General features: G+C 42.1%; 1 protein-coding gene across 6 annotated transcripts in view; it reads right to left on the reverse strand.

Annotated features, from left to right (window-relative positions):
• LOC117206217 overlaps nucleotides 1-22,193 on the reverse strand; it is a 105,337-nt gene that overhangs the window by 49,652 nt on the left and 33,492 nt on the right. Inside the window, exon 1 of one of the 6 annotated variants that reach the window (XM_033445352.1) lies at nucleotides 3,305-3,350. The exons of the other annotated variants lie outside the window; for them this stretch is intronic. Coding sequence (XP_033301243.1) covers nucleotides 3,305-3,335 — 31 coding nt within the window. The 5' untranslated portion in view covers nucleotides 3,336-3,350. Of the gene's footprint in view, nucleotides 1-3,304; nucleotides 3,351-22,193 lie in introns of those variants that run through there. 6 annotated transcript variants of the gene reach the window in all.

The raw sequence follows: 22,193 nt of genomic DNA on the forward strand, positions 1-22,193 counted from the left end.
TCAGGGAATAGAGAGAGAAAAAAAAATAATAAACCGTCAAAAGATGGTAAACAGAAAAGCGCAGTCGGTCGTGACGTAAGCGGTGAGAACTAAAAAACAGCGAGGACGCAACACTCCGGCGGGTGTTTCACGATTCCACGCTGAGAACTCCGAATTACACGCGTGTACGCACTCTTACCAACTCCGTAATCGCGCAATACATAATTACGAGAAAGAAAAACAAATTTATATTTCGCTTGTATTTTATTCATATTTCTTGCGTCGAGTCGAGCAATTTATACAGCAAATTTAATTTCACAAGTTACGAAGTAATATCGAAAGCACTTTACGTAGCAAATGGAACATTAAAGATGGAGTATGAATGATACAATTTGTCATCCATTTCTATCATCGATAATACGAGAAATGCTTTTGTAAATATGGGGTAAATTAGTTTGTAGAATCCTAGTTTGTAGAAATAGCGTAGTTGTTTCTTCTCGATTAGTGTTTATGTTTTACTTAATCTTTATCTTTACTATTAATATATATTTATCTTATATATATGTAGTATAGTGTAGTATCGTGGACGGATTGCCTGGAGATATCGGGTGTGTGTTGTCAGCGTTGTCAAGGAGTGTTGTCAGCGTATTATAAAGAGAACCGTTGTAACGAGAGTAATTAGTGACGAATGGTGACTGCGTAAACATAGATTGACGGAGCATTAAACGATATTGTAACAATCATACCGTTACCAAACCTACTAGTATTATATTATTTCCTACATATATTATTATTATATCTCGTTCGTCCTTATTTAAGAGTTACATGGAGTTGAGCGTACCAGTAACTATAATATGCTTTGTTGAATTTGACACACAACGTGTAACCGAAATGAGTTTAGTTTACTTCTACTTTATTTTTGTCATTTTTAATTTGATAAATTAGATCGAATTAAAAGAAATGGACAATATAAGCGAAAATAGTCAATAACTCCATTTTTTAATATTCCCAAACATTATACAAACCGTACCGTACAAACACTTTGACAATTTGAAAACATGCAAGAGGAGGAATTATTTACAAATAGAATAAAATTTATCTATACTTCTATAGCTAGTTTCTGAGATTATTATTCTACTTGATAATTCTTTATATGCAATGAATATCGTGGAAATAAGAGTGTTAACTAAATTTACCAGCTCACATTTTATTTGTCGTATTTTTTTTTAAATATATTCACTGATTCTTACACAGGTTAGTTTATTTCTATAAAAATTTCTCGATATTAAGAATGTTAATAAAATAACGAATCTACCGAACTTCTTAACATTCTGAATTTTCCATTTTGTATTTTTCAGCTTCTCGCGCATTCACTTCCTTAGTCTTATTCTACAGTTTATTCCAACTAAATAATAATGATCTATTTCCAAAAGCTGTTCACAATTTGGCAGTATTTTAATAATTTCGTGAATAGTAACATATGCACGTTGAAATATTTCCATCAAATTAATTTATAACTCGAAAGAGTATGTTTTATGTGTACGTATATTAAAACTGGAATCAATTGAAATACATGGAATTTCGAATCTTAATTCAGCACAGGACCGTAGAGAGTTGGTACAATAAAAAAAAGGATGTATTAAAAGCGTGTTTCACAAGTTGATGATCGATTTCCTGCTTTAATATTCATTTACCTCAGTCTGTTTCAACCGTAAGCCGAAGTGTATTGTATGTGAATCACGATGGAGCCTTTACACACAGCATCGGTGACGAAAGTGCATAAATATGCAGTTTATTCACACGTCCGTATAATTGAATGGAGTTTCAGACGAAACAGCCCAAGCGCTCTCCTTAAATAGAACAATCGAAGTGTATTCTCTAACGTTCCCAATGTTACTAAACTTTTACTCGTAATAACAAACATAGAGGACACATAAATTTATCGAAACTACTTATTTAGAAATCTGCACGTCGTTCCATTTTTACTTCAAGCGTGTGTTTCTCAAGAAATGTATTTACTTTTGCGAAAGCTTATTACACACATCATTATAATACTAGAAGTACCAGTGTTCTTCATTTGGTTCTGTCAAGTATGTTTTCTTTACATCTTCGAAACGAACACTAAAGAAAGAGCTTTCAGTATTAAAAATAATTTGTTACAAGTAAGCTACGAACATTCATGCAAATGCAAATCTACAGATTTGTTAAACAGAGATTTGTTGTACCCACTAAATATTATGACTACTTTATTTTAAATATTTTCTGTATTTTTGCATACTATATGCATTCTGGATATTTTTGTATTTTTAGATTCCCCGCAATTGCATAAAAATCTGACGTCTGGTTATGAGCGACAAGGATTATACAATAATCGATAGAAACGATGTTTGTGCAGAATGGTCGGCAGAGTACTGACTGATAAAAAGCTTTAATAACTTGAAAACAAAAAGCGATCACGTCAATTTCTTTTCCTCATAATACAAAGAAAATTATCATCCTTATCCATCGCGACAGACACGAAATTTTTTAAACTTTTGATTAGACGATCATGAACATTTCTTCAAACATGAAGAAAAATTCCTACACCTATTTTGCATATTACGATATGATTAAAATGCGAAACAAAGTACAACTGAACAATACAAAAAATTTTCAACTAATCGAAAAATAGAGAAAATTAAAAATTAAAAAATTAAAATCGGTTGGTACTCAGGACCCTGCTGATTACCCTGTGAATGTTAACAATTTCAGGAGTTCAAAATTTATAGGTTTATAGCACGTATTAAGAGACGTAAAAAATGCTAATTGAATGAAGGATCTAAAATAAATTTTTCATAACAGAAGTAATCTCATATCATCTGTAAGAATCGTCATATATTGTCAACTAAATGTAAGGATATGCACATAGATTTCATAACATATAAATAGAAAAATTAGTTCGTAATTGAGAAAGGGTAATAGAAAACGATAGAGAAGATGTTTATAATTGATTATCGAAAAACAAACGAAAAAGATACAATAATATTGCTAAGTTTCTAAATAATTGAGAATATATTTAATATTATTACCACATATTCGATATTATCACAATTTGACATTTGTAAGATCCTCGATAGAGTGAAAAAATATGTTTGGTCTCATATCAAAATAAACGAACAGTTTTAATAACACGGAACTATTTAATTGAATTTTGAAAATTGTTGATCATGTCCTTTCCTTGTGGGTTTCATTTGAACTCATAATGGTTATTTTATGATTTTGTTGCAGTAAATGGGATTCAGATAAATGGAATTCTTCTAGCGTACAATCAAAAATATAAACTTACTTATATATTGCATTAGAAACGACACGCTCATTTCCAGCGCGTGTCACACGCGAATCGAACGTTGTTCCGAACTTTCCTGTTTTCACATCTCTTCCAGTGTCAGCCAGGAAAACGCGGTAACCTCGACGAGTTCTCCAAGATAGACCACAGCCTACGTGTTTTCAACGGTCATCGTAAACGTTCCGACTCCGTAAAATAATGTTGAATTTATTACCGGCTAAATATAACAAGAAAAGTATTCGTGAACCGCTTGAATCGAGCACAAAACCGAATTCTCTTTCTAATTTTGAGGTTTTGACATCAGCATTGTATGAATTGCAACTGTTTCGCGCAAACGAACGCGTAAGTCGATTATGCAATTGCTTGAAGATTGTTATATAAACAGGAAAAGTATGTATGCGGACAATGTATGCAGTTCAAAAATAAACTATCACATCGAACTCGGTAATAAGATTCTTCTGGTAATCTAAGACTACATGTATGTACAAGATATTAAAAAGAAGAAATCTGATTGTAGGATTTTAATACGGTTTTAACGAGTCACGAGAAGAAAGAAAATCAAAAAGGTAAATAAAGTGTTTGAAATATTCAAAACAGAATGATATTATGCAACAAGTTTATTAAAAAATTATTTGCTAATTACTGAGAATAAGGGCGATGTCGCTGATTTCAGTGACCTCGAAATATATCGTCATGGTCAATATTCCGAACAATTTCTGCCTATACATATAATCGTCGCTTGGCTTTAGATTTCAAGTTATAAATAATTTATATTTAATACTACATGTATTGTTTAACGATTTCTTTCACAAATATTTATGCTGTAAATAATATTTCAACGACGGTAGGTCATATTTGATAAGTTTTTAAGCAATTCCACATACCGATTTATCGAAAATTATTCCACGCCAGCGTTGCCCGCCGGTATTGGCAGCAGGATATTACTCCCGCCCAATCTATAAACCAGTGATTTTTCTTTTCTTATTTATACAATATTAAAACTGGTTATCATTCTCATCAGTGGGTTAAGTTTAGATTGGTTATATAAAAATGCGACCGTTTACTTCAAAATAGGATGCAATCGTAATTGTAATTTAATCGGAGCTTTTTTGCAAATATCTTGAAAAAGAAGGCTGATCAACGGTTATCTATGTACTTATATCGGAATGTAATTCCTTGAAGGCATCTAGTAATAAGGTCCATTTAAATGACAGGGTTTACAAGTGGTGGGCTTACTTACAAACTTTTAATTTTGATATTGTGTATCGAGAAGGTAAACGAATGGTTCACGTAGATTTCTTTCCGCGGAATCCCATAGACATTGATCATAGTATAATTAACAAAGTCAAAGAAAAGAAATTAATTTGACCGAAATCTCAGAAGATTGACTGTTAGCAGAATAACGTCGGGATCTTCAAATTTCAGAAATCGTCACTAAATTGCAAAATGATGAGCTCGCGGAAGATGTCACAAATGCGTATGAATTACGATCTGGTACCATTTATCGTAAAATACAAAGAGAAGGCAGGACTCTCTTCTTGCCCATTGTCCCAAGAGGTTTTAGGTGGTCCGTTATTAACCATGTGCACCAGTCAACTATGCACTTAGGTTGGGATAAAACGCTTGAAAATCTGTACGAGTATTACTGGTTCGAAGGAATGGCGAAATATGTTCGTAAATTCGTAAAGAACTGTCATGCTTGTCAAGTTTCGAAGGCCAGTTCAGGTAAAATACAAGCTGAATTACATCCTATACCTAAGACCAGCATACCTTGGCATACAGTTCACGTGGACATAACGGGCAAACTAAGCGGTAAAAGTAATTCGAAAGAATATGTCATTGTTTTGGTCGACGTCTTCACTAAATTCGTATATCTGCATCATACTCGTAAAATAGATTCCCTTAGTGCCGTTAAAGCACTTAAATGCTATATTTTTATTCGGCAGTCCTTGCCGGATAACAGCGGATCAAGAGAGGTGTCCTACGGGTAAAGAATTCCAAGATTTCTGCCAAGGTAAATACTAAACTCCACTTAATCTCAACCGGTGCGAGTAAGGCCAACGGACAGGTAGAGCGTATTATGTGTACGTTGAAAATTATGTTCACAATCATAGAAACGACCGGAGGATCGTGGCTAGACGCGATTGGCAAAATACAATTGGCTTTGAATTGCACCACCAACCGCGTGACTAAATCGAGTCCATTGGAACTATTAATTGGTAGAACAGCAAAGACCTTACGACTCCTTGATACTCGATAATATCGAAGAAAGAGAAGTAGATATCTCTGATGTAAGACCGCAGGCAATAGAGAATATAGAAATTAGTGCTAGATACGATAAAGGTGTATTTGACGAAACTAAAGCTAAAGTAGTTAGGTTTAATCTTGGTGATTTTGTATTACGCAAAAACGAGGAAATAAAATCAAACTAAATTAGATCCAAAATTTAAGGACCCGTTTGTAATAGCTGAAATTTTGGAAGGAGTTAGGTGTGTTTCGAAAACAGTAGACGGTAAACGATTCTATAAATACAGTCACGACAGATTGAGAAAAATGCCAGATAGTTGTATTCCCGCTGAGTTGGATGTCTGCAGCGATAGCGAGAGCAGTGATCATGGCGATATGAGTACCGCGATCTCGGAGGATCATAAGCACAATGCTCATACCGTCTAGCAGATTATGTTATCAAGCTCGGTAAGGTCGTGTGATAAATTCACACGCACCATGAGTGATAATGTTATGAAGCTCGGTAAGATCGTGTAGTGGATTCACATGCACCATGAGTGATAATGTTATAAAACCTGTTAAGGTCGTGTAATGAGTTCACATGCACCATGAGTGATAATGCTATGAAGCTTGTTGAGGTCGTGTGATAAATCCACATGCACCCGGGGGAACAATATAATCAAACTCTGTGTGGTCGTACGATCCAGAAAAAAGAGATACATTTGGATGCGAAATCGAGAATGGCCCATCAGGCCATTGCGATCAGACTGTCCGCTCTTCCGTACGGCGTACCCTCAATAGCCTTAAGCATCCGTCATAAACCCGAGTCACTTGCCTGCTAAGGTCCTTCAAACAAACATCTGGTTCCGAGGAATTTCTAAAGACTATTGTCTACCACGGCTGGACAAGGGAAAGTTGGTTTTTCTCACGCACGCTGCAACTTTCCTCCCACTAACCACTTTCTCTCGAGGGCGGTTAAGACCCTTCGTTTAACCAATTAGAAACGAAGCCTATTCCCTCACTTTCCTAAATAACATCGGCACCAACAAATCCGATGGTCCCGTGCGCTAGACACACCCATCCTTAGCTTTCCTCCGACACATCATCGTCTCCCAAGACGGTACTGATTTTACATCCTTCGAACGGTCAACATCCTTCGAGCGGGTATACACACCCGCAGATCAGTCACTCACTCATCTCGTACACACGCACCAGTGTAACTATCCTCGTTAGAAGTTGTGGAATAAACGGTGAAATATAACTTACTACTGTGTCATATTCAATCAACCACCTCTGTTATCTTAACCGAAACAGGGGAACGACTACTTCGCGGCGTCGATTCACCGAATCGTAGCGAGAATTTACGCCTCTCGCTGACGCGTTTTCCTCGCGACCGCGTCTCTCCGCGAACGGTCGTAACAAGTAGTACTTTCACCGTAGCCAAGCAAGTCGATTACGACCTGGGCTTTGGAAGAAAGCGTATTCTGTTACCCCGTTGATCGCGGATTCGTTGTTGGACCTAGGATCATTGTCATTAGCTTCTCGAGTGTCTGATTACCGCGGTTACTTGTCAAATTCTGTAGTAGTCGTATTTGCACTTGTTAATGCCTTCTCCATTGCATAGCAACAATGTGTAATCCAAATGAGGATACACGATCCTGATGTCACTCAACCTGCAAGTTGAATAGACTCCGTTGCAATCCAAGTGGAACTGCCCTTATATAGTCTTCTCTCCACCTCTCGGGTCAATCTTTGTCTTTAAGGAGAGCTATATAATTATTCCATATTTCTGTTAGGTACACGTCCCTCCCGTGACCGTGGCTACGCTCAGTGACCTGTTATGTCACTTCGAGTTCAAGCCCATCGTCATAAACCTTGAGCACCCATAATCGGATTAGAATATTACAACTATTTCTTAGTTTTATTACTTAAGTGTGGCTATAGTAAAAGTCTGGACTAGGGTATTGGGGTTTTCCCCAACATTCCAAAAGGGAGGTTCCAATGTCCTTTCATCTACGACATATATATTACAGAATTCTCAAGAACATATTTCAAGGTCATTGTTACGCCACGAGGCTTACCGCAAGCTGTATTTCTAACCGTCGCTCGCGGTCCTACAGTGTCGCAGACAGATCGTCTTATCTGCCCGACGGAACATACACAATGTATCGACGAGCGTATAGTTGTCACCAAGCAGCGAGATCTAGACACGTCGATTTTGGTCCGTTATCTTTTCCACAGAAGAAGGCGGCATACGTGATCATAGGCGCGAACGGTGGCGTGACCCGAGCATAGTGGGGGTCGTCTCCCAAAGAAGACAAAGAAATGATCGAAGGGCAATCAGTCCCTTCTGAAGAGTCAAACGTTATACATCGAGAGGTCCAACGATTAAAATTAAGGTCGCATAGTCTAACGAATTCATTGAGAGATATCGTAAAGTCAAGTCGACTTTCTGTAACATATTTACTGTATTCATTGTTAAACAATTTGTGGCGTGTTCATCATATTATTGTAAAATATTGTCAGATATACCATTTTATGTTAACCTGTTAATACAGTGTTAAATTCATTGAATTACCCCTGTTATCTTAATCGAAATAGGGGAACGACTATTTCGTGGCGTCGATTAACAGAATCGTAGCGAGAATTTACGCCTCTCGCTGACGCGTTTTTCTCGCGACCGCGTCTCTCCGCGAACGGTCGTAACATTTGGTCCTTCGAGCCGGATACAGTGGCAAGTGAAAAGTGTTGACAGTGACACCCACTACCATACAGTGCCACGTGAATCCAACACAAACAGCAGCAGAAACATTACCACTCCAGCGAAGTCAGTAACGCCAGGGACCATCAGTCTTGAAGAGGCATAACCCGGTAGTTGAAGAACGCAACCACGCAGCCTCACACCAACAACTAGAGGGTCACCTTCCGCAAGAACACGTCTTACACGTTAAACGAGACACACGCGGTGACGAGTGACATTTAAACTTACAACCACAAGGTAAGCTCGTTCTTTGTATTGTCTTTACAATCCGCTATATCAATGGAGAACACAGACAAAATTACCTTCTTGCATCGGAGACGAGGCTTTCAAGTCGACCGAGGCTTTCAAGTTTACTACTTTGTCGATGAATACGAACTATTACTCGATGAATACGAACAATCCGGCCAACCGAATAAGGCCTCTTTAACACGTTGACTGCCACGCGTATTTTCAAAGAAATCTCCGTCAGGCCACGCGTACAGCAGTACCAAGCGTTCTCTGCTAGGTGCTCCCATCGATATTTTAGTAATGCGAATCGCTCAAGTGGTGGAATGATCTTTCGTTTCGTTTGTTCGCAACATTAAAACCACTAGCTGTTGAATATAATGAAAGAAAGTGTGGTATAGATTATTCCGACCAAATGGTTTCTTATGCCACCACAATTAGAAAAGGAATCAAATGGTACAGAAAACTTGACATTCAATTCTTTCTGGGAATTTCTGTTGTAAACGCTTTGACGGTTTACAAAATTGCAACAAAGAAGAATATAAATATTAGAATATTTGGACAATTATTAGTTGCAAAATTATTAAGGTTGTCTAAAAATACAAAAAATCCTTGTCTTCGACAGAGTCAGCATAATATCGCCGTTTAGAAAGATGATTCCGGAAGAAGCATTAGACGCGCATGCAAACTATGTTATGCAAATAAAAGACGTCGAATGGACCAAACAAAGGCACAAAAGAATTTGAAGGAAACAACAACTTATTGTCCAAATTGTCCCGACCAATCTCAGCTATGTATAGAATGCTTTAAAGTTTTACATTCTAAATTTTTTTTAATAAACCATTTTCGTATTTTTATTTTATAACAATTCAACTATTATTACAATTAATTATTAATTAACAATTTATTATTATGGAATATCTTTTCAAATACCTACGACGATCCTTCGCAAGTAGTCAAATAAGCGACACCCGAATACGGGTGTCGTGGCGGTCAACGTGTTAACGGCCTACACGACACTGCTCGTCGACACGTGGAAACAATACAGATTATTACAAGAAGAATTAGAAGATTTAGGCGAGGAAGAAGACGCGCGCGTTTTCGAAATAACAAACACATATTACGATCTGGTATGATCACTCTCATGGATGATGCACCAACATCGTCGTCGAAATCGCTAAGCTGCGAGTCATCTAATGTCGCCGAGTCGACATCAATTAAACTACCAGAAATTCATTTGCCTACTTTCCACGGTACCATCGAGAATTGGCATTCATTTTACGACTCCTTCTCGTCCACTATAAATCGAAGCGAGCGACTTACACCCGTACAAAAATTTCATTATCTCCGATCCTCCTTGACCGCAAAAGGCCGCGCGAAGTATCCAATCGTTAGACATCACAGAGTTAAATTATTCAATCACTATTGACGTTCTTAAAGGAAAATTCAATTGCCACAGTCAAGTCTGCATGCGCCACTGGGACTTGATTTTCGACTATCCGAAAATAACCAAAGAGACACCCGAAGCCATAGATGATTTTCTCGAGACGGTCAAAGTAAATCTCCAAGCATTAGAGAAACTCGGCGAACCAGTCATATCAAACGTCGTTCTTATCAAATTATTCACATCGAAGCTACCCTCAGCCATCATTCGCAAATGGCAACGCACATTATCTGACAAGAAAATGCCGTCATATACGCACCTGGTAGACTTTCTTAAAACACGGACGAACGGCGATAGGACAAGCTCAACATCAACCGCGATAAAAAGGGCGTCCGATCAACATAACCGTCAGCGACAAAACGCGCCGCGAAGTCACACATTCACCACTACACATAAGACGTTGGTGTGTCCAAACTGCCAAGGACAACATGAAATATGGAATTGTGATGTCTTCAAAGCAAAGTCGCCCAAGGAACGCCTTGAAACCGCCAAAAGGGCGTCACTCTGTACTAATTGTTTAGGCAAGGGACATGCACTTACTCAATGTTCCGCCGGTTCATGTTGCATTTGCAGACAGCGATACCACGTGGCCGGAGCCGTCGGGAGGATCGGACCGCGGAAAGCTCCTGGTCCCGATGGAGTCCCGGCCGACCTGTGGAAGGACGTCGCCGGGGTCTTGGCCCCGAGACTAATGCGTCTGTTCGACGGATGCCTGTCTCGGGGTGAATTCCCCGCTTCATAGAAGGAGGGGCGGATAGTCCTGCTGCCAAAGCCAGGGCGCTCTCCGGACACGCCTTCCGCCTTCCGGCCGGTATGCCCTTTAGACAAGACTGGCAAGCTGCTGGAGAGAGTGGTGGCTGCCCGCTTGGAGTCGCATTGGAGTCCCCGGACTGCACGACGGCCAGTTCGGCTTCCGGAGAGGGTGGTCTAACGACCGACACTGTCGCCCGTGTCCACTCCCTTGTCGAGGGGGCCGAGCGGCGTGGTTACGTGGCGTTGGCCGTGTCACTAGACGTGGTCAACGCCTTCAACAGCATTCCCTGGGACACGATATACGGGCCCTCGAATTTCATCGGGTGCCCGCGTACCTGCGGGGTGTGGTCCGGGCGTTCCTCCGGGACTGGCGTATCGTCTACACCGTCTGGGACGGAGGAATGACTGGGAGGGTTGTACACCGCGGGGTCCCGCAGGGTTCGGTGTTGGGTCCGTTATTATGGAACATCGCGTACGACGCGGTGCTTCGGACTCCGAACTCGGCACTGGCGTGCTACGCCGACGACACGTTGGTGCTGGTCTGGGGCGCGACATGGGGTAGAGCCGTCCGTCTGGCAGAGCTGGCGGTGGCCTGCGTGGTCGCCGAGATCAAGGGATTGGGAATGAGGGTGTCCCCCGAAAAGTCCGAAACAATGTGGTTCTGCCGCAGGGCCGATCACGGGACGCCTGCAGCAGGTTATCGCCTGAGGTTGGAGGAGACTGAGATCGGGGTCCGAACCAGCATGAAGTATCTGGGCTTGACCCTCGACAGCCACTGAACCTTCGGCGCTCACTTCGAGCGCCTGGCACAGTCTGTCGAGGCGACGGCGAACGCTTTAGGAAGTTTGCTGCCTCGGCTGGGCGGGCCCGACGTCGGAGTGCGCCGGCTGTACGCCGAAGTGGTACGATCGAGGCTCCTCTACGGAGTTCCGATCTGAGGGGAGGACCGGATGACCAACCGTTGTAGTCTCCTAGCGGTCAGAAGGCTGCGCGGGACGGTAGCCATCAGGGTAGTGAGGGGTTTCCGCACCATTTCGGCGGCAGCAGCGGCGGTGCTCGCCGGGTTCCCCCGTTCGAATTGAAGTGTCGCGAGATTTATCTCGACACCCGGGGTCTGTCGGGCGGGGTCTCGCGCAGGGAGGACTTGCTTATGTAAGTCTATGGGAGCTGGCAAACCTACGTTCCCGCAGCCAGGGAGGACCGTCGGGACAAGCGTCCCGCTTACGTGAGTCCTCTATGTACACCGCAGGGAAGGTCGCTGGGAGTGTAAGACGTAAGGTACGGTTACACTCTCTCTACGTGTCCTTGGGTAGTAGCGCACCCCTGATGCCAAGGACGGGACCGTCGGGATAAGTTCCCGGGTACTTTGTACCTTGAGGCCCCCGCTTACGTGAGTCCCATCTGGAACTGCCGAGCACGGTTAGCAGGTCGCCGACCGGCAGTGACGTGGCCGTACATCCACACGATAGTCCCACCAATGACTTAGGATGGTACCACGGGGGTCGTGTGTAAGCCCCGAGGGAGTAGCGATCCCTCTGCTCGGCCAATTATGGGTTTGGACTCGTGGTGGCATTGGTTGATGACCAAGATGCTGGCAAGAGGGCCGATTTAAGGGGTACTGGCTCGTCTCCAATGGCCTTCGGCGGGTGAGCAGCGTCCCACCTGCTCCGAAACCGTCCTGGAGAGACAGAAGGGCTTAGAATGTGCCCCTTTCGACCTGAGACAAGCGGCAGCCCCTGCAGGGTTAGCTAATCGAGGTAGCAAGGCACTGGGTGCCTTGCGCGATGGTTGGGCGTAATCCCAACGCCTATGGCCCTAGGGGTGCCCGGGTTCTGTGTGGCGATAAGTAGACGCCGAGGAAAGCACCTGTCAACGAAGTCTGACAATACTTGTCGGGCGGGGTCGGCCTGGTGGGCGCCGACGTTAGGGTTCGGGCTCGGCGGGCTTTGCACGACAGATGGCGCGTCAGCTTCGACACGAGAACGGGCGCGCTGGGGCTAAGGGTCCTCGGAGTCGTCCTTCCAAACTGGGACGTTTGGTTGGACGGCGGCGGGCCTCCCCTGACCTATATGGTGACGCAGGTGCTCATCGGACACGGTTGCTTCGGTGAGTATCTGCACCGAATCGGGAAAGGGGCGACCGCGCGTTGCCACCACTGCGATGCGAGCGTGGGTCCGGCGCAACACACGCTGGAATACTGCCCGGCGTGGGCGCGGCCGCGCCGCGACCTCATTGTGGAAATCGAATGGGACCTTTCGCTGCCGGCGAACCTCGAGGTATTGTTGGTAAGCGAGAGAAGAAGGAGGACCGTGACCTCCTTCTGTAAGCAGATTATGCTTCGAAAAGAGGCCCCGGAGAGGGTGAGGGTGCAGTACTCTCACTCCGAGAAGATTGACCGGCAAGGGCGCGGCAGAGGCCGTGGACGCGCTTCGGTGAGACGCGCTAGGTCCGCCGCGCCCCCACGTGGGGTGCAAACTTAGGCGCTGGCAGCTCAGTGCCCCGGGGTCGCAAAGCAGTCCGGTAGGGGAACCGGCGCGGCGGCTCCGGCAACGAGGCGCGGTGTGACGTGGCCGCACATCGCTCTATTACGGGAGCGCGCGGGGGGGGGGGCGGTGTGTCGTTCACACCGGTTCCCGGGCCCCTCTCGATCGCAGCCGGGACGGTCATCGTGGAGGTTTTAGTCGGTTGGTGTCCGGTACTACTACGCTGCTTTTCCCCAGATTTCTTCCACGTTAATAAAAAAAAAAGACAGCAACACCACACATATTTGCATCAAGACCAAGGTCATGGCAAGTCGCGAACACATATAAGCCAATTATCGAGCGGTCGATCGTCGAGCAACCGATCATCCAACGGTCGATCATCGCCTAGTTCACCGACCCCGCGTTCGTCACATCGTTCGAGACGTGTATCCACGTCTCCCCGAACGTCTCCCCGAACGTCTCCCCGAACGTCTCCCCGAACGTCTCCTCGAACGTCTCCTCGAACGTCTCCTCGAACGCCTCCTCGAACGCCTCCCCGAACGTCTCCCCGAATGTCTCCTCGAACATCTCCGAAACGCGAATCTCGGTTATCGCGAACAAAGGCACCCGAATCAAATATATCGTCCAGTCTTAAACGACAAGCAATACAATGACGACATCAGACGACTTTGCTAGGAACCGAACCACAGAAAACGGACTCATTGACCTCGCTTCCTTCTGAACCTCTACATCACGATTTGTTAGTCAGGGCGCAGGTCAACATCTTAAACAATAAAATTCAACCATTCCGTTGTAGAGCTCTGCTAGACACCGGCTCTAGCATGAACTTTATCATTAAAAAACTCGCCAACTCATTAAAAGTCAACCAACGGAATTGTTCGGTCCCAATCGGAACGCTCAACACGTTATTGACAACCTCGAAATGCTATATCACGGCCACGATCACCTTCATTGACGGCACATACGAACGCACTTTGACGTTCCTAATCATACCAACGATATCCGATTCAAGATTCCATAGACCTGCTCCGATCGAAATCTTATTGAGCGCCGGACCAACACTAGCATCACTCTGTGTCGGCCAACTTGATATAAGTCAATCAAACGGGCCCAACTTGCGTCTGCAAAAAACTCGATTCGGATGGGTCATCGGGGGGAGCCCAACCTCGCAATCATCAGCATACGCATTTCACGCCTCTACGACGGCTTTACAGGCGGACCTCGCCCGTTTTTGGGAAATCGGCAAAGGCAACTTCACACATTTCGGAAGCGGAATGACAATGCGAGGAACACCTTCAAAATCACGTTCAACGCACCAACGAAGGGCGATACATTGTCGCTCTCCCTGTTAACGAAACAACTCTTTCGCTTGGATCCTCTAAAACCATGGCGATGAAGCGACTCACATCCTTCTGCCGTCGATTCCAACGAGACAAACAATTCGAAGCCGACTATCACGCCGTAATACGAAAATACTTGGAATTAGGACACATGACGAAGATTACCGCGGACCATTGCACGGACGACGGATATTTTCTGCCACATCACGGCGTGATCAAAGAGTCCAGCCAAACTACAAAACTCCGAGTCGTGTTTGACGGATCTGCACCAACCACCACCGGAGTTTCATTAAATGACGTGTTTCATACGGGACCGAAACTACAAGATGACTTGTTTTTCATTCTCCTAAGATTTCGTTCTCATCAATATGTATTTACAGGCGATGTTGAAAAAATGTATAGACAATTTCTTGTGTGTCCACAGGATCGGAAATTCCAACAAATTTTGTGGCGCAACTCTGATGGAGAAGTTGACACCTATCAATTTAACACAGTGACATTCGGGTTGTCAGCGGCTACTTATCTAGCCATTCGGTGTCTCAAACAACTGGCGGACGACGAAGGACATCGGTATCCACGAGCGGCGATAGTCTTATAGCGAGATTTCTACGCAGACGATGTTCTCACAGGAGTTGATACAAAGGTTGTGGTACGATCATTGAGAACGGAGCTCACAGAATTGCTTAAGCTAGCCGGCCTGAACATTCGAAAATGGGCATCGAACGACCGGCAACTGCTACGAGGACTTTCCGAACAGGACATAAACTATAAGCTACTACTAGGTGAATCTCAAACCTTTAAAACGCTGGGTGTTCTTTGGAATTCCTTTGATGATTCGATCTTATATTCCGTCAAAATTCTACCGCCTCTCGTATTACGAAAAGAACAATCAGCTCCGAAATCGCCAAGATCTACGACCCTCTTGGATTACTGGCACCAGTGATCGTTCGAGCTAAGATGCTGCTCCAACGGCTTTGGACATTAAAAATTGATTGGAACGCATCTCTTCCGGCTGACTTACATACAGAATGGAGTAAATACTATGCGCAGTTACTATTGCTAAATAACGTAAAGTTTCCGTTTTAACGTAAAACCATAATCAAGTCTGCAGCAGAAATTGAGTTACACGGGTTCTGTGACGCCAGCGAAAGGGCGTATGGGGCATACCTTCGCACCATCACTCCGGATGGTCATGTCTAGACACGACTCATCACTGCGAAGTCAAAGGTGGCTCCGCTCAAATCACAAACCATTCCAAGGCTGGAACTGAGTGGAGCACTTCTTCTCATATCATTGGCCACTACAGTCCTTCAAGCCTTACCAAGCAACATTCCTCGGACCGTTTATTGGACTGATTCTACCATCGTTCTTCATCGGATTAATACATCACCCCATACGCTGAAAACCTTTGTCGCTAATCGTGTGGCAGAAATTCAAAAGAAGACTCACACCTCAGATTGGCGTCACATTCCCACCACCGATAACCCTGCGGATCTCATATCTCGAGGCCAATCACCCGAAGACTTCCTGCGACCAACCATTTGGCAACATAGACCGAAGTGGCTCCAACAACCTGAAAGATACTGGCCGACGTGGAACCCAGTACCATTAATCGAAATACCGGAGCAGACCTGTCTTGACTCCGGCTGACCACAGTCTACTGGAGAGATTTTCTTCTTGGCCCAAGCTAATAAGAATCACTGCTCGTTACCTTCGATGGAGACAAAAACAGGATCGAGGGAGACCTCTAACCACGCATGATTTAACCAATGCGCATAACAAACTGGTCAAATTATTACAACTCTGTTATTTTTCAGATGAAATCCGTACTCTCCGAACAGATCGAAATTTTGCAGTGAAGGGGAACTACAACAACCCAATCCATTTCTGGACAAGGACGGGATGTTGCGAGTCAGAGGCCGACTCAGTCATTCACCAATACCTTTCAATCAAAAACATCCAATCATTCTACCCAAATCCTCAGTTACAGCGCTCATAATCGAGCATGAACACCTCCTAAACCTCCACTCCGGAACTCAAACTACCTTATATGCCCTAAGAAGAACTTATTGGCCTATCGACGGCCGTAGTCAAGTTTGGAGCACGCTGAAGAAGTGCGTTCATTGCTGCCGAGCCAATCCACCTCCAGTGGATTACGCAATGGGCGACCTTCCAACCGCACGGATAACGGAATTTCGGCCATTTACCAACATCGGAATCGATTATTGCGCACCATCTTACATCAAAGAACGAAAGGATCGCAACCGACGTAAAATCAAGGTATATGTAGCAATCTTTGTATGTCTTGCAATTAAAGCAGTCCACATCGAGCTGGTCAGCGACCTCACTAGCGAGGCCTTCATTGCTGCTCTGCGAAGATTCATCTTTCGCCGAGGATTCTGTGTAACAATCTACTCTGACAACGGTACCAACTTCGTTGGCGTCAACAACGGATTACGAGAGCTCCGAAACCTCCTGCAGTCCGACGATCATAAGGTAAAGGTTCAGTCCTTTTTAGCCGACCAACGGCGCTTCATTCCTCCCAACTCACCTCACTTCGGCGGGTTGTGGGAGGCTGCAGTGAACGACATCTTCAAACGACATCTCAGACGTGTCGTAGGTAACGAGCTTTTAACATTCGAAAACTTCAACACACTTATCATTGAAATCGAGTCTATCCTCAACTCCCGCCCGCTGACTCCAATATCATCAGATCCAAACAACCTTCTTGTCCTTACTCCCGGTCACTACCTCATCGGAGATTCGCTAACAAGTTTTCGAGAACGAGATTTCAGGGACACTCCATCCAATTTGTGGCGTGTTCATCATATTATTGTTAAATATTGTCAAATATACCATTTTATGTTAACCTGTTAATACAGTGTTAAATTCATTGAACTACCCCTGTTATCTTAATCGAAACAGGGGAACGACTATTTCCTGGCGTCGTAGCGAGAATTTACGCCTCTCGCTGACGCGTTTTCCTCGCGACCGCGTCTCTCCGCGAACGGTCGTAACAGTCATTAAAATTAGGAGCGAAAAAACTCTTACTTTCAAGAGAAGAAAAGAAGTCACGCAAATTGTTGTTTTAATTATATTAATCTTCTAAACAGATTGCCAACAATTGTTATAATTATAAAATATTTCCGTTTTGTATGAGGCTTAAGATCTCTTCTATTAGAAGAACTTATAAATATCGAAAGAGATGTGGCGGCACTCAACAGCAAATAACACCACTCGACACTAACTAGGTCGGACGACAGCAGCGCAGTGGTTAGTGCCTTAGATTACGAACGTTCGGCACCCGGGTTCAAATCCCGGCGACCGGAGTCCGATTTTTCTTCCGCGCATCTAAATTAGAAGAAAAATAGCAATACCCCATCGGCGACATCTACAGCCAGCAGCTACAATTATCACGGAAAACACTTACACCTCAGAGAGAAATTCTGAAAAAGAAAATTACTAAGCATGCTAATTTTCGAACAGGAAAGTTCTTTCAAGTATAATATCATTCTAGAGTGCAATGCCATAAAAAACAGTAATATTAGATAGACCGCCGAAATATGAAGTTTTTAAGTATGCTTAAATAAAAATAATCCCACCGTGTTAGAGTCCTGCCCACACAGAGAGTGCAACTTAATTCGAAAGGCAATTGTCCATTACAATTTAACGCACTGGATGTCGCTTTAATTTAAACGCGACGCATCGACCGTATAATGTATAATTCGTTCTGCACTGGATTGTCAACAGGAAATTTTATTATTTACGTTGGGTGCTTGTGTAATGAGCATCGTTTGAGTTTTTGCAGGCTCTTGCCTTGTATCAATACTATCTAATCGATTATTTCATCAGAGGATAAACGAAGGCGCATATAAATGACCTATCACAATCTCGAATTCACAATAGCCAATTTAGTCAAAATTAACCATTTTACTTAAAACGTATCCAATCGAGCATTTACAAATACATAAATAAGAAAAATAATTTGTATTATTTTATATATCAAATATATAGGTAATATTATTATTTTCCTTGTTACTAAGGATTACAAGGGATTTCGCTTCTTTGATTTATTTTGCCACTATGTTTACATCTAGTAATTACTATATTATGTATCCGCTTCTTATTAATGATTGAAATACAAACTTTCTATCCAGCTTCTATCAACTACAATACAAGATACTCTTTATACTAACAAGATATACCAAATATACGTCGGGTTTACATTAAAGTTAGGATTAGGGGCGTGAAACGAAACTTCGTTTGGATTACACATTGTTGTTATGCAATAGAGAAGACATTGATTAGTGCAAATACGATTATTATAGAATTGGACAAGTAACTGTGGTAAAGATACTCGAGAGACTAATGACAATGATCCTAGGTTCAATAACGAATCCGCGGTCAACGGGATGATAGACGTACGTCCTCACAAAATCTAAGTCGGACTCTTTGTTAAAACGTGGAATATCCACCGAGCGTACAGACACTAAGTAACTCGCTAATACGACCTCACGAGAGAATGACTTTCCGTCGCGATGATGCTGCGGAGGAAAACTATGACGGGGTGTGTCTAAGGACACGAGATCATCGGATTCGTCGAGAAAAGCCGGCGTTCCGAAAGTAAGGGAAATTGGTGTTGCTGCTAATTGGTCAATTTCCATATCGGTGGTTAAAAAAAAGATGCTAGCCGCCCTCGAGGGAAAGTTGCTAGTGGGAGACGTCGTTCGTTGGAAAATAGGTCTCCTCTATCTTCTCGTAGTTGGGACAAAGAATGTTTGTTTGAAAGACTTTAGTCAACTAAATCTTAAGATTTATAACGGGCCCTCAGGCTAGCTGAACATGTACTGCGGAGACGCATCGACATCTGGCAATCATCTTACTCGAAGAATAGGGTCTGCGTGTGGCGAGCTACGGGACAGAAACCGTTGGAATGTTTACTGTCGAGTGTTACAACTATTTCCTTTTTAAGGAGAGCTATAGAATTACTGCATGCCTTTGTTAGATAAAGCGTTCATCCCGTGACCGCGGCTACGTTCGGCGACTGGTTGTCGCCTCGAGTCCAAGCTCATTATCACAAATCTCGAACAAATACAATCGGAACGAAAGACAATTGTTTAATTACGCCTATGATAGAATCTAGATTACGGTGTTAGGGGATTATCCCGAAGTTCCAAAGGGGAGGCTTCGATGTCCTTTCATCTCCGACATATATATACGATAAATAATTAAACATCGACTTAAAAATAGAATTAAGCAATAATTTTTCATTAATTGCTTATTCTTAACCCCCGTGTAATTTAAAAAGATGACTGACATAATACACATAATATAATATAATTAGCTTATTTTTAATTTGTAAAATTTAGTTGCAATATTTTATTTATTTCGCAGTACTTTATCTAATTTACTAAATTAACGAACGTTATGCAAAAGAATGGATCAGTACTAGTAAGTTGTGACTTCATCAACTACATAATATTCTAACTTTACTACCCGATAATAATATAGCAACAATTCAACATTTTGCTCTTTTTACACATTTTATATTCTCTGCCAATTCATATCTTATGTTAAAAAGGGAAATATAACTTGTCCAACAAAAAACGCAGAGAAGTAAGGATACTCGCATCACAGGTGTTACACGTGCAGTTTTTGCTTTTAACACTAAACCTACCGGAGCGGTCAAATTGACCGCTCTTGCGATTTCTACACAAATTTAACCATATTTAAACTTTATGATATCGCTTCATAATTTCTGACTTTTCCTAAAACATGCATACAGTATATTTTTCGGTAATTAATTTTAGTTTGCTCTTTTACTTTCTGAGAAAAATTTGTACTCTGTCTTGCCTACCGTGAGCGGTCATTTTGACCGCCCGACAAAATATGTTAGTTATTCTTAAAATAAATGCAATCAGTACAAAGAAAAGGCTATTTCAAGGTCAGATGACAAACAAAATCAGTAATAACAAATAATAATAGCTGTTACACCCGCTGTTACACAAGATAGCCACCAGCAGTCAAGACATATCAACTCAGGTCCATAATAATTCTAAGAAACCGCCACAAAATTTAGTATTTTTTACAGTCTATTGTTACAAACATTTTAAAAGTCGAGAAGTTTCTTAGGGTTATTGCTCATTGCTATAAAACACGCGAGAAGCTTTTCCAACTCCATCCTCGAGTAACTGTTGGTGGAGAATGGTCAATACTCATCAATATTTTCGTATAAATATCGCCGTCACAGATCATATTTTTATTTTACTATTGTCTTTTCAACTAGAATACATCTCGGTTTCTAAGTCGATTAGTCGACATCTAAATTTGTTTGACAATAACTTTTGTATTCCGTACATGGTGTTATTCTGTGATAAATATTTACCCTAGAAATGTCAAGATTTTTCAAAAAAAAAAAAAATTATAAAAAAAATGACGGATATAGCAGAAGACTGTTCAGTGTTATCGTTGACAGCAGAGAGTGAAAATGGGCCCGATGGAACAGTTTGGAGAGAAATAGATGCAAGTCCCAAACCTGGCAAGACATCAGTTCATAATATTTTTAGAGATATGCTAAACGGCATATAATGAAAGGACAAGTAAAGATGGCATTTTATCTTATCATTGATCACCGTATAAAGGATATATAATAAAATGTACGGAAGAAGAAGTATTTAGAGTACTGGGGACTAAGAAGGAGTTAGATGCTACAAAACTAGATGCATTTATTGCTCCGCTATATGCCCGCGGTGTATATCAGGCAAAAAATTTAGATGTCTCATATTTGTGGAATAAAATTTGGAGACCTGCATTTTTTTCAAAAACAATGAGCAGGAATGACTTTGTTGAAATTATGAGGTTTATACGATTTGATAAGAAGAGCGAAAGAGGTCAACGTTTACGAACCAATAAATTTGCAATGGTATCTACAGTATGGGGCCAATTTACAGAGAATTCACAAAATTGTTATAAACGTAGTGCATACATCACTTTTACATAAAGAATCGCGGGAAAAAAGTCATGCAATAAAACTATCAACAAGTTCAGATTCATTACTACAAAAGACTTGTCAAGTAAAAAATTGTAAAGGTTACAAAATTACGAAAATTTGTTTAAGATGCGGGAAATATTTATGCGGCAAATGTACATTTGATAATAAGATAATTTGTAAAAAATGCAGCAAAGTTGAATAAGATATATCTCTATATGAATAAAAGTGCAATTCTATTTAAGTCTATAATTGAAATTAAACAAAAGTAAATTTGGACGAAATGTTATGAAGGTTCATCATTTTATATACATTTAGTTATAAATAACCATTATCTAAGTTAAATCATAAAAACTATTACTTCTTTAATCATCGGTCATTTTGACCGCTCACGGTAGGAATAGGAGCGTCCTGTTTTGCGATCAAGTTTTCAGGACAGAAAAAAATTAAAAAAAATACATAAAAAAGCTCCGCTCCCCAGCGGCTTAAACCCAAAAATTGTATTATACAACGAAAAATGTAAAGCACCGACACATAATACAGCATGGCTACGTCGTATCGCCGCGTATCGGTACCTTTGCCTAACATATCATTACAAAAATTCACCGTTTATTGTGAATATGTACCTAAAACTGTATTCTTGGGCTCAATAAACAACTTTAAATCGTA

The sequence above is a fragment of the Bombus bifarius genome, unplaced genomic scaffold (genome assembly GCF_011952205.1).
Source record: "Bombus bifarius isolate JDL3187 unplaced genomic scaffold, Bbif_JDL3187 scf7180000007998, whole genome shotgun sequence".
NCBI classification, from domain to species: Eukaryota; Metazoa; Arthropoda; class Insecta; order Hymenoptera; family Apidae; genus Bombus; species Bombus bifarius.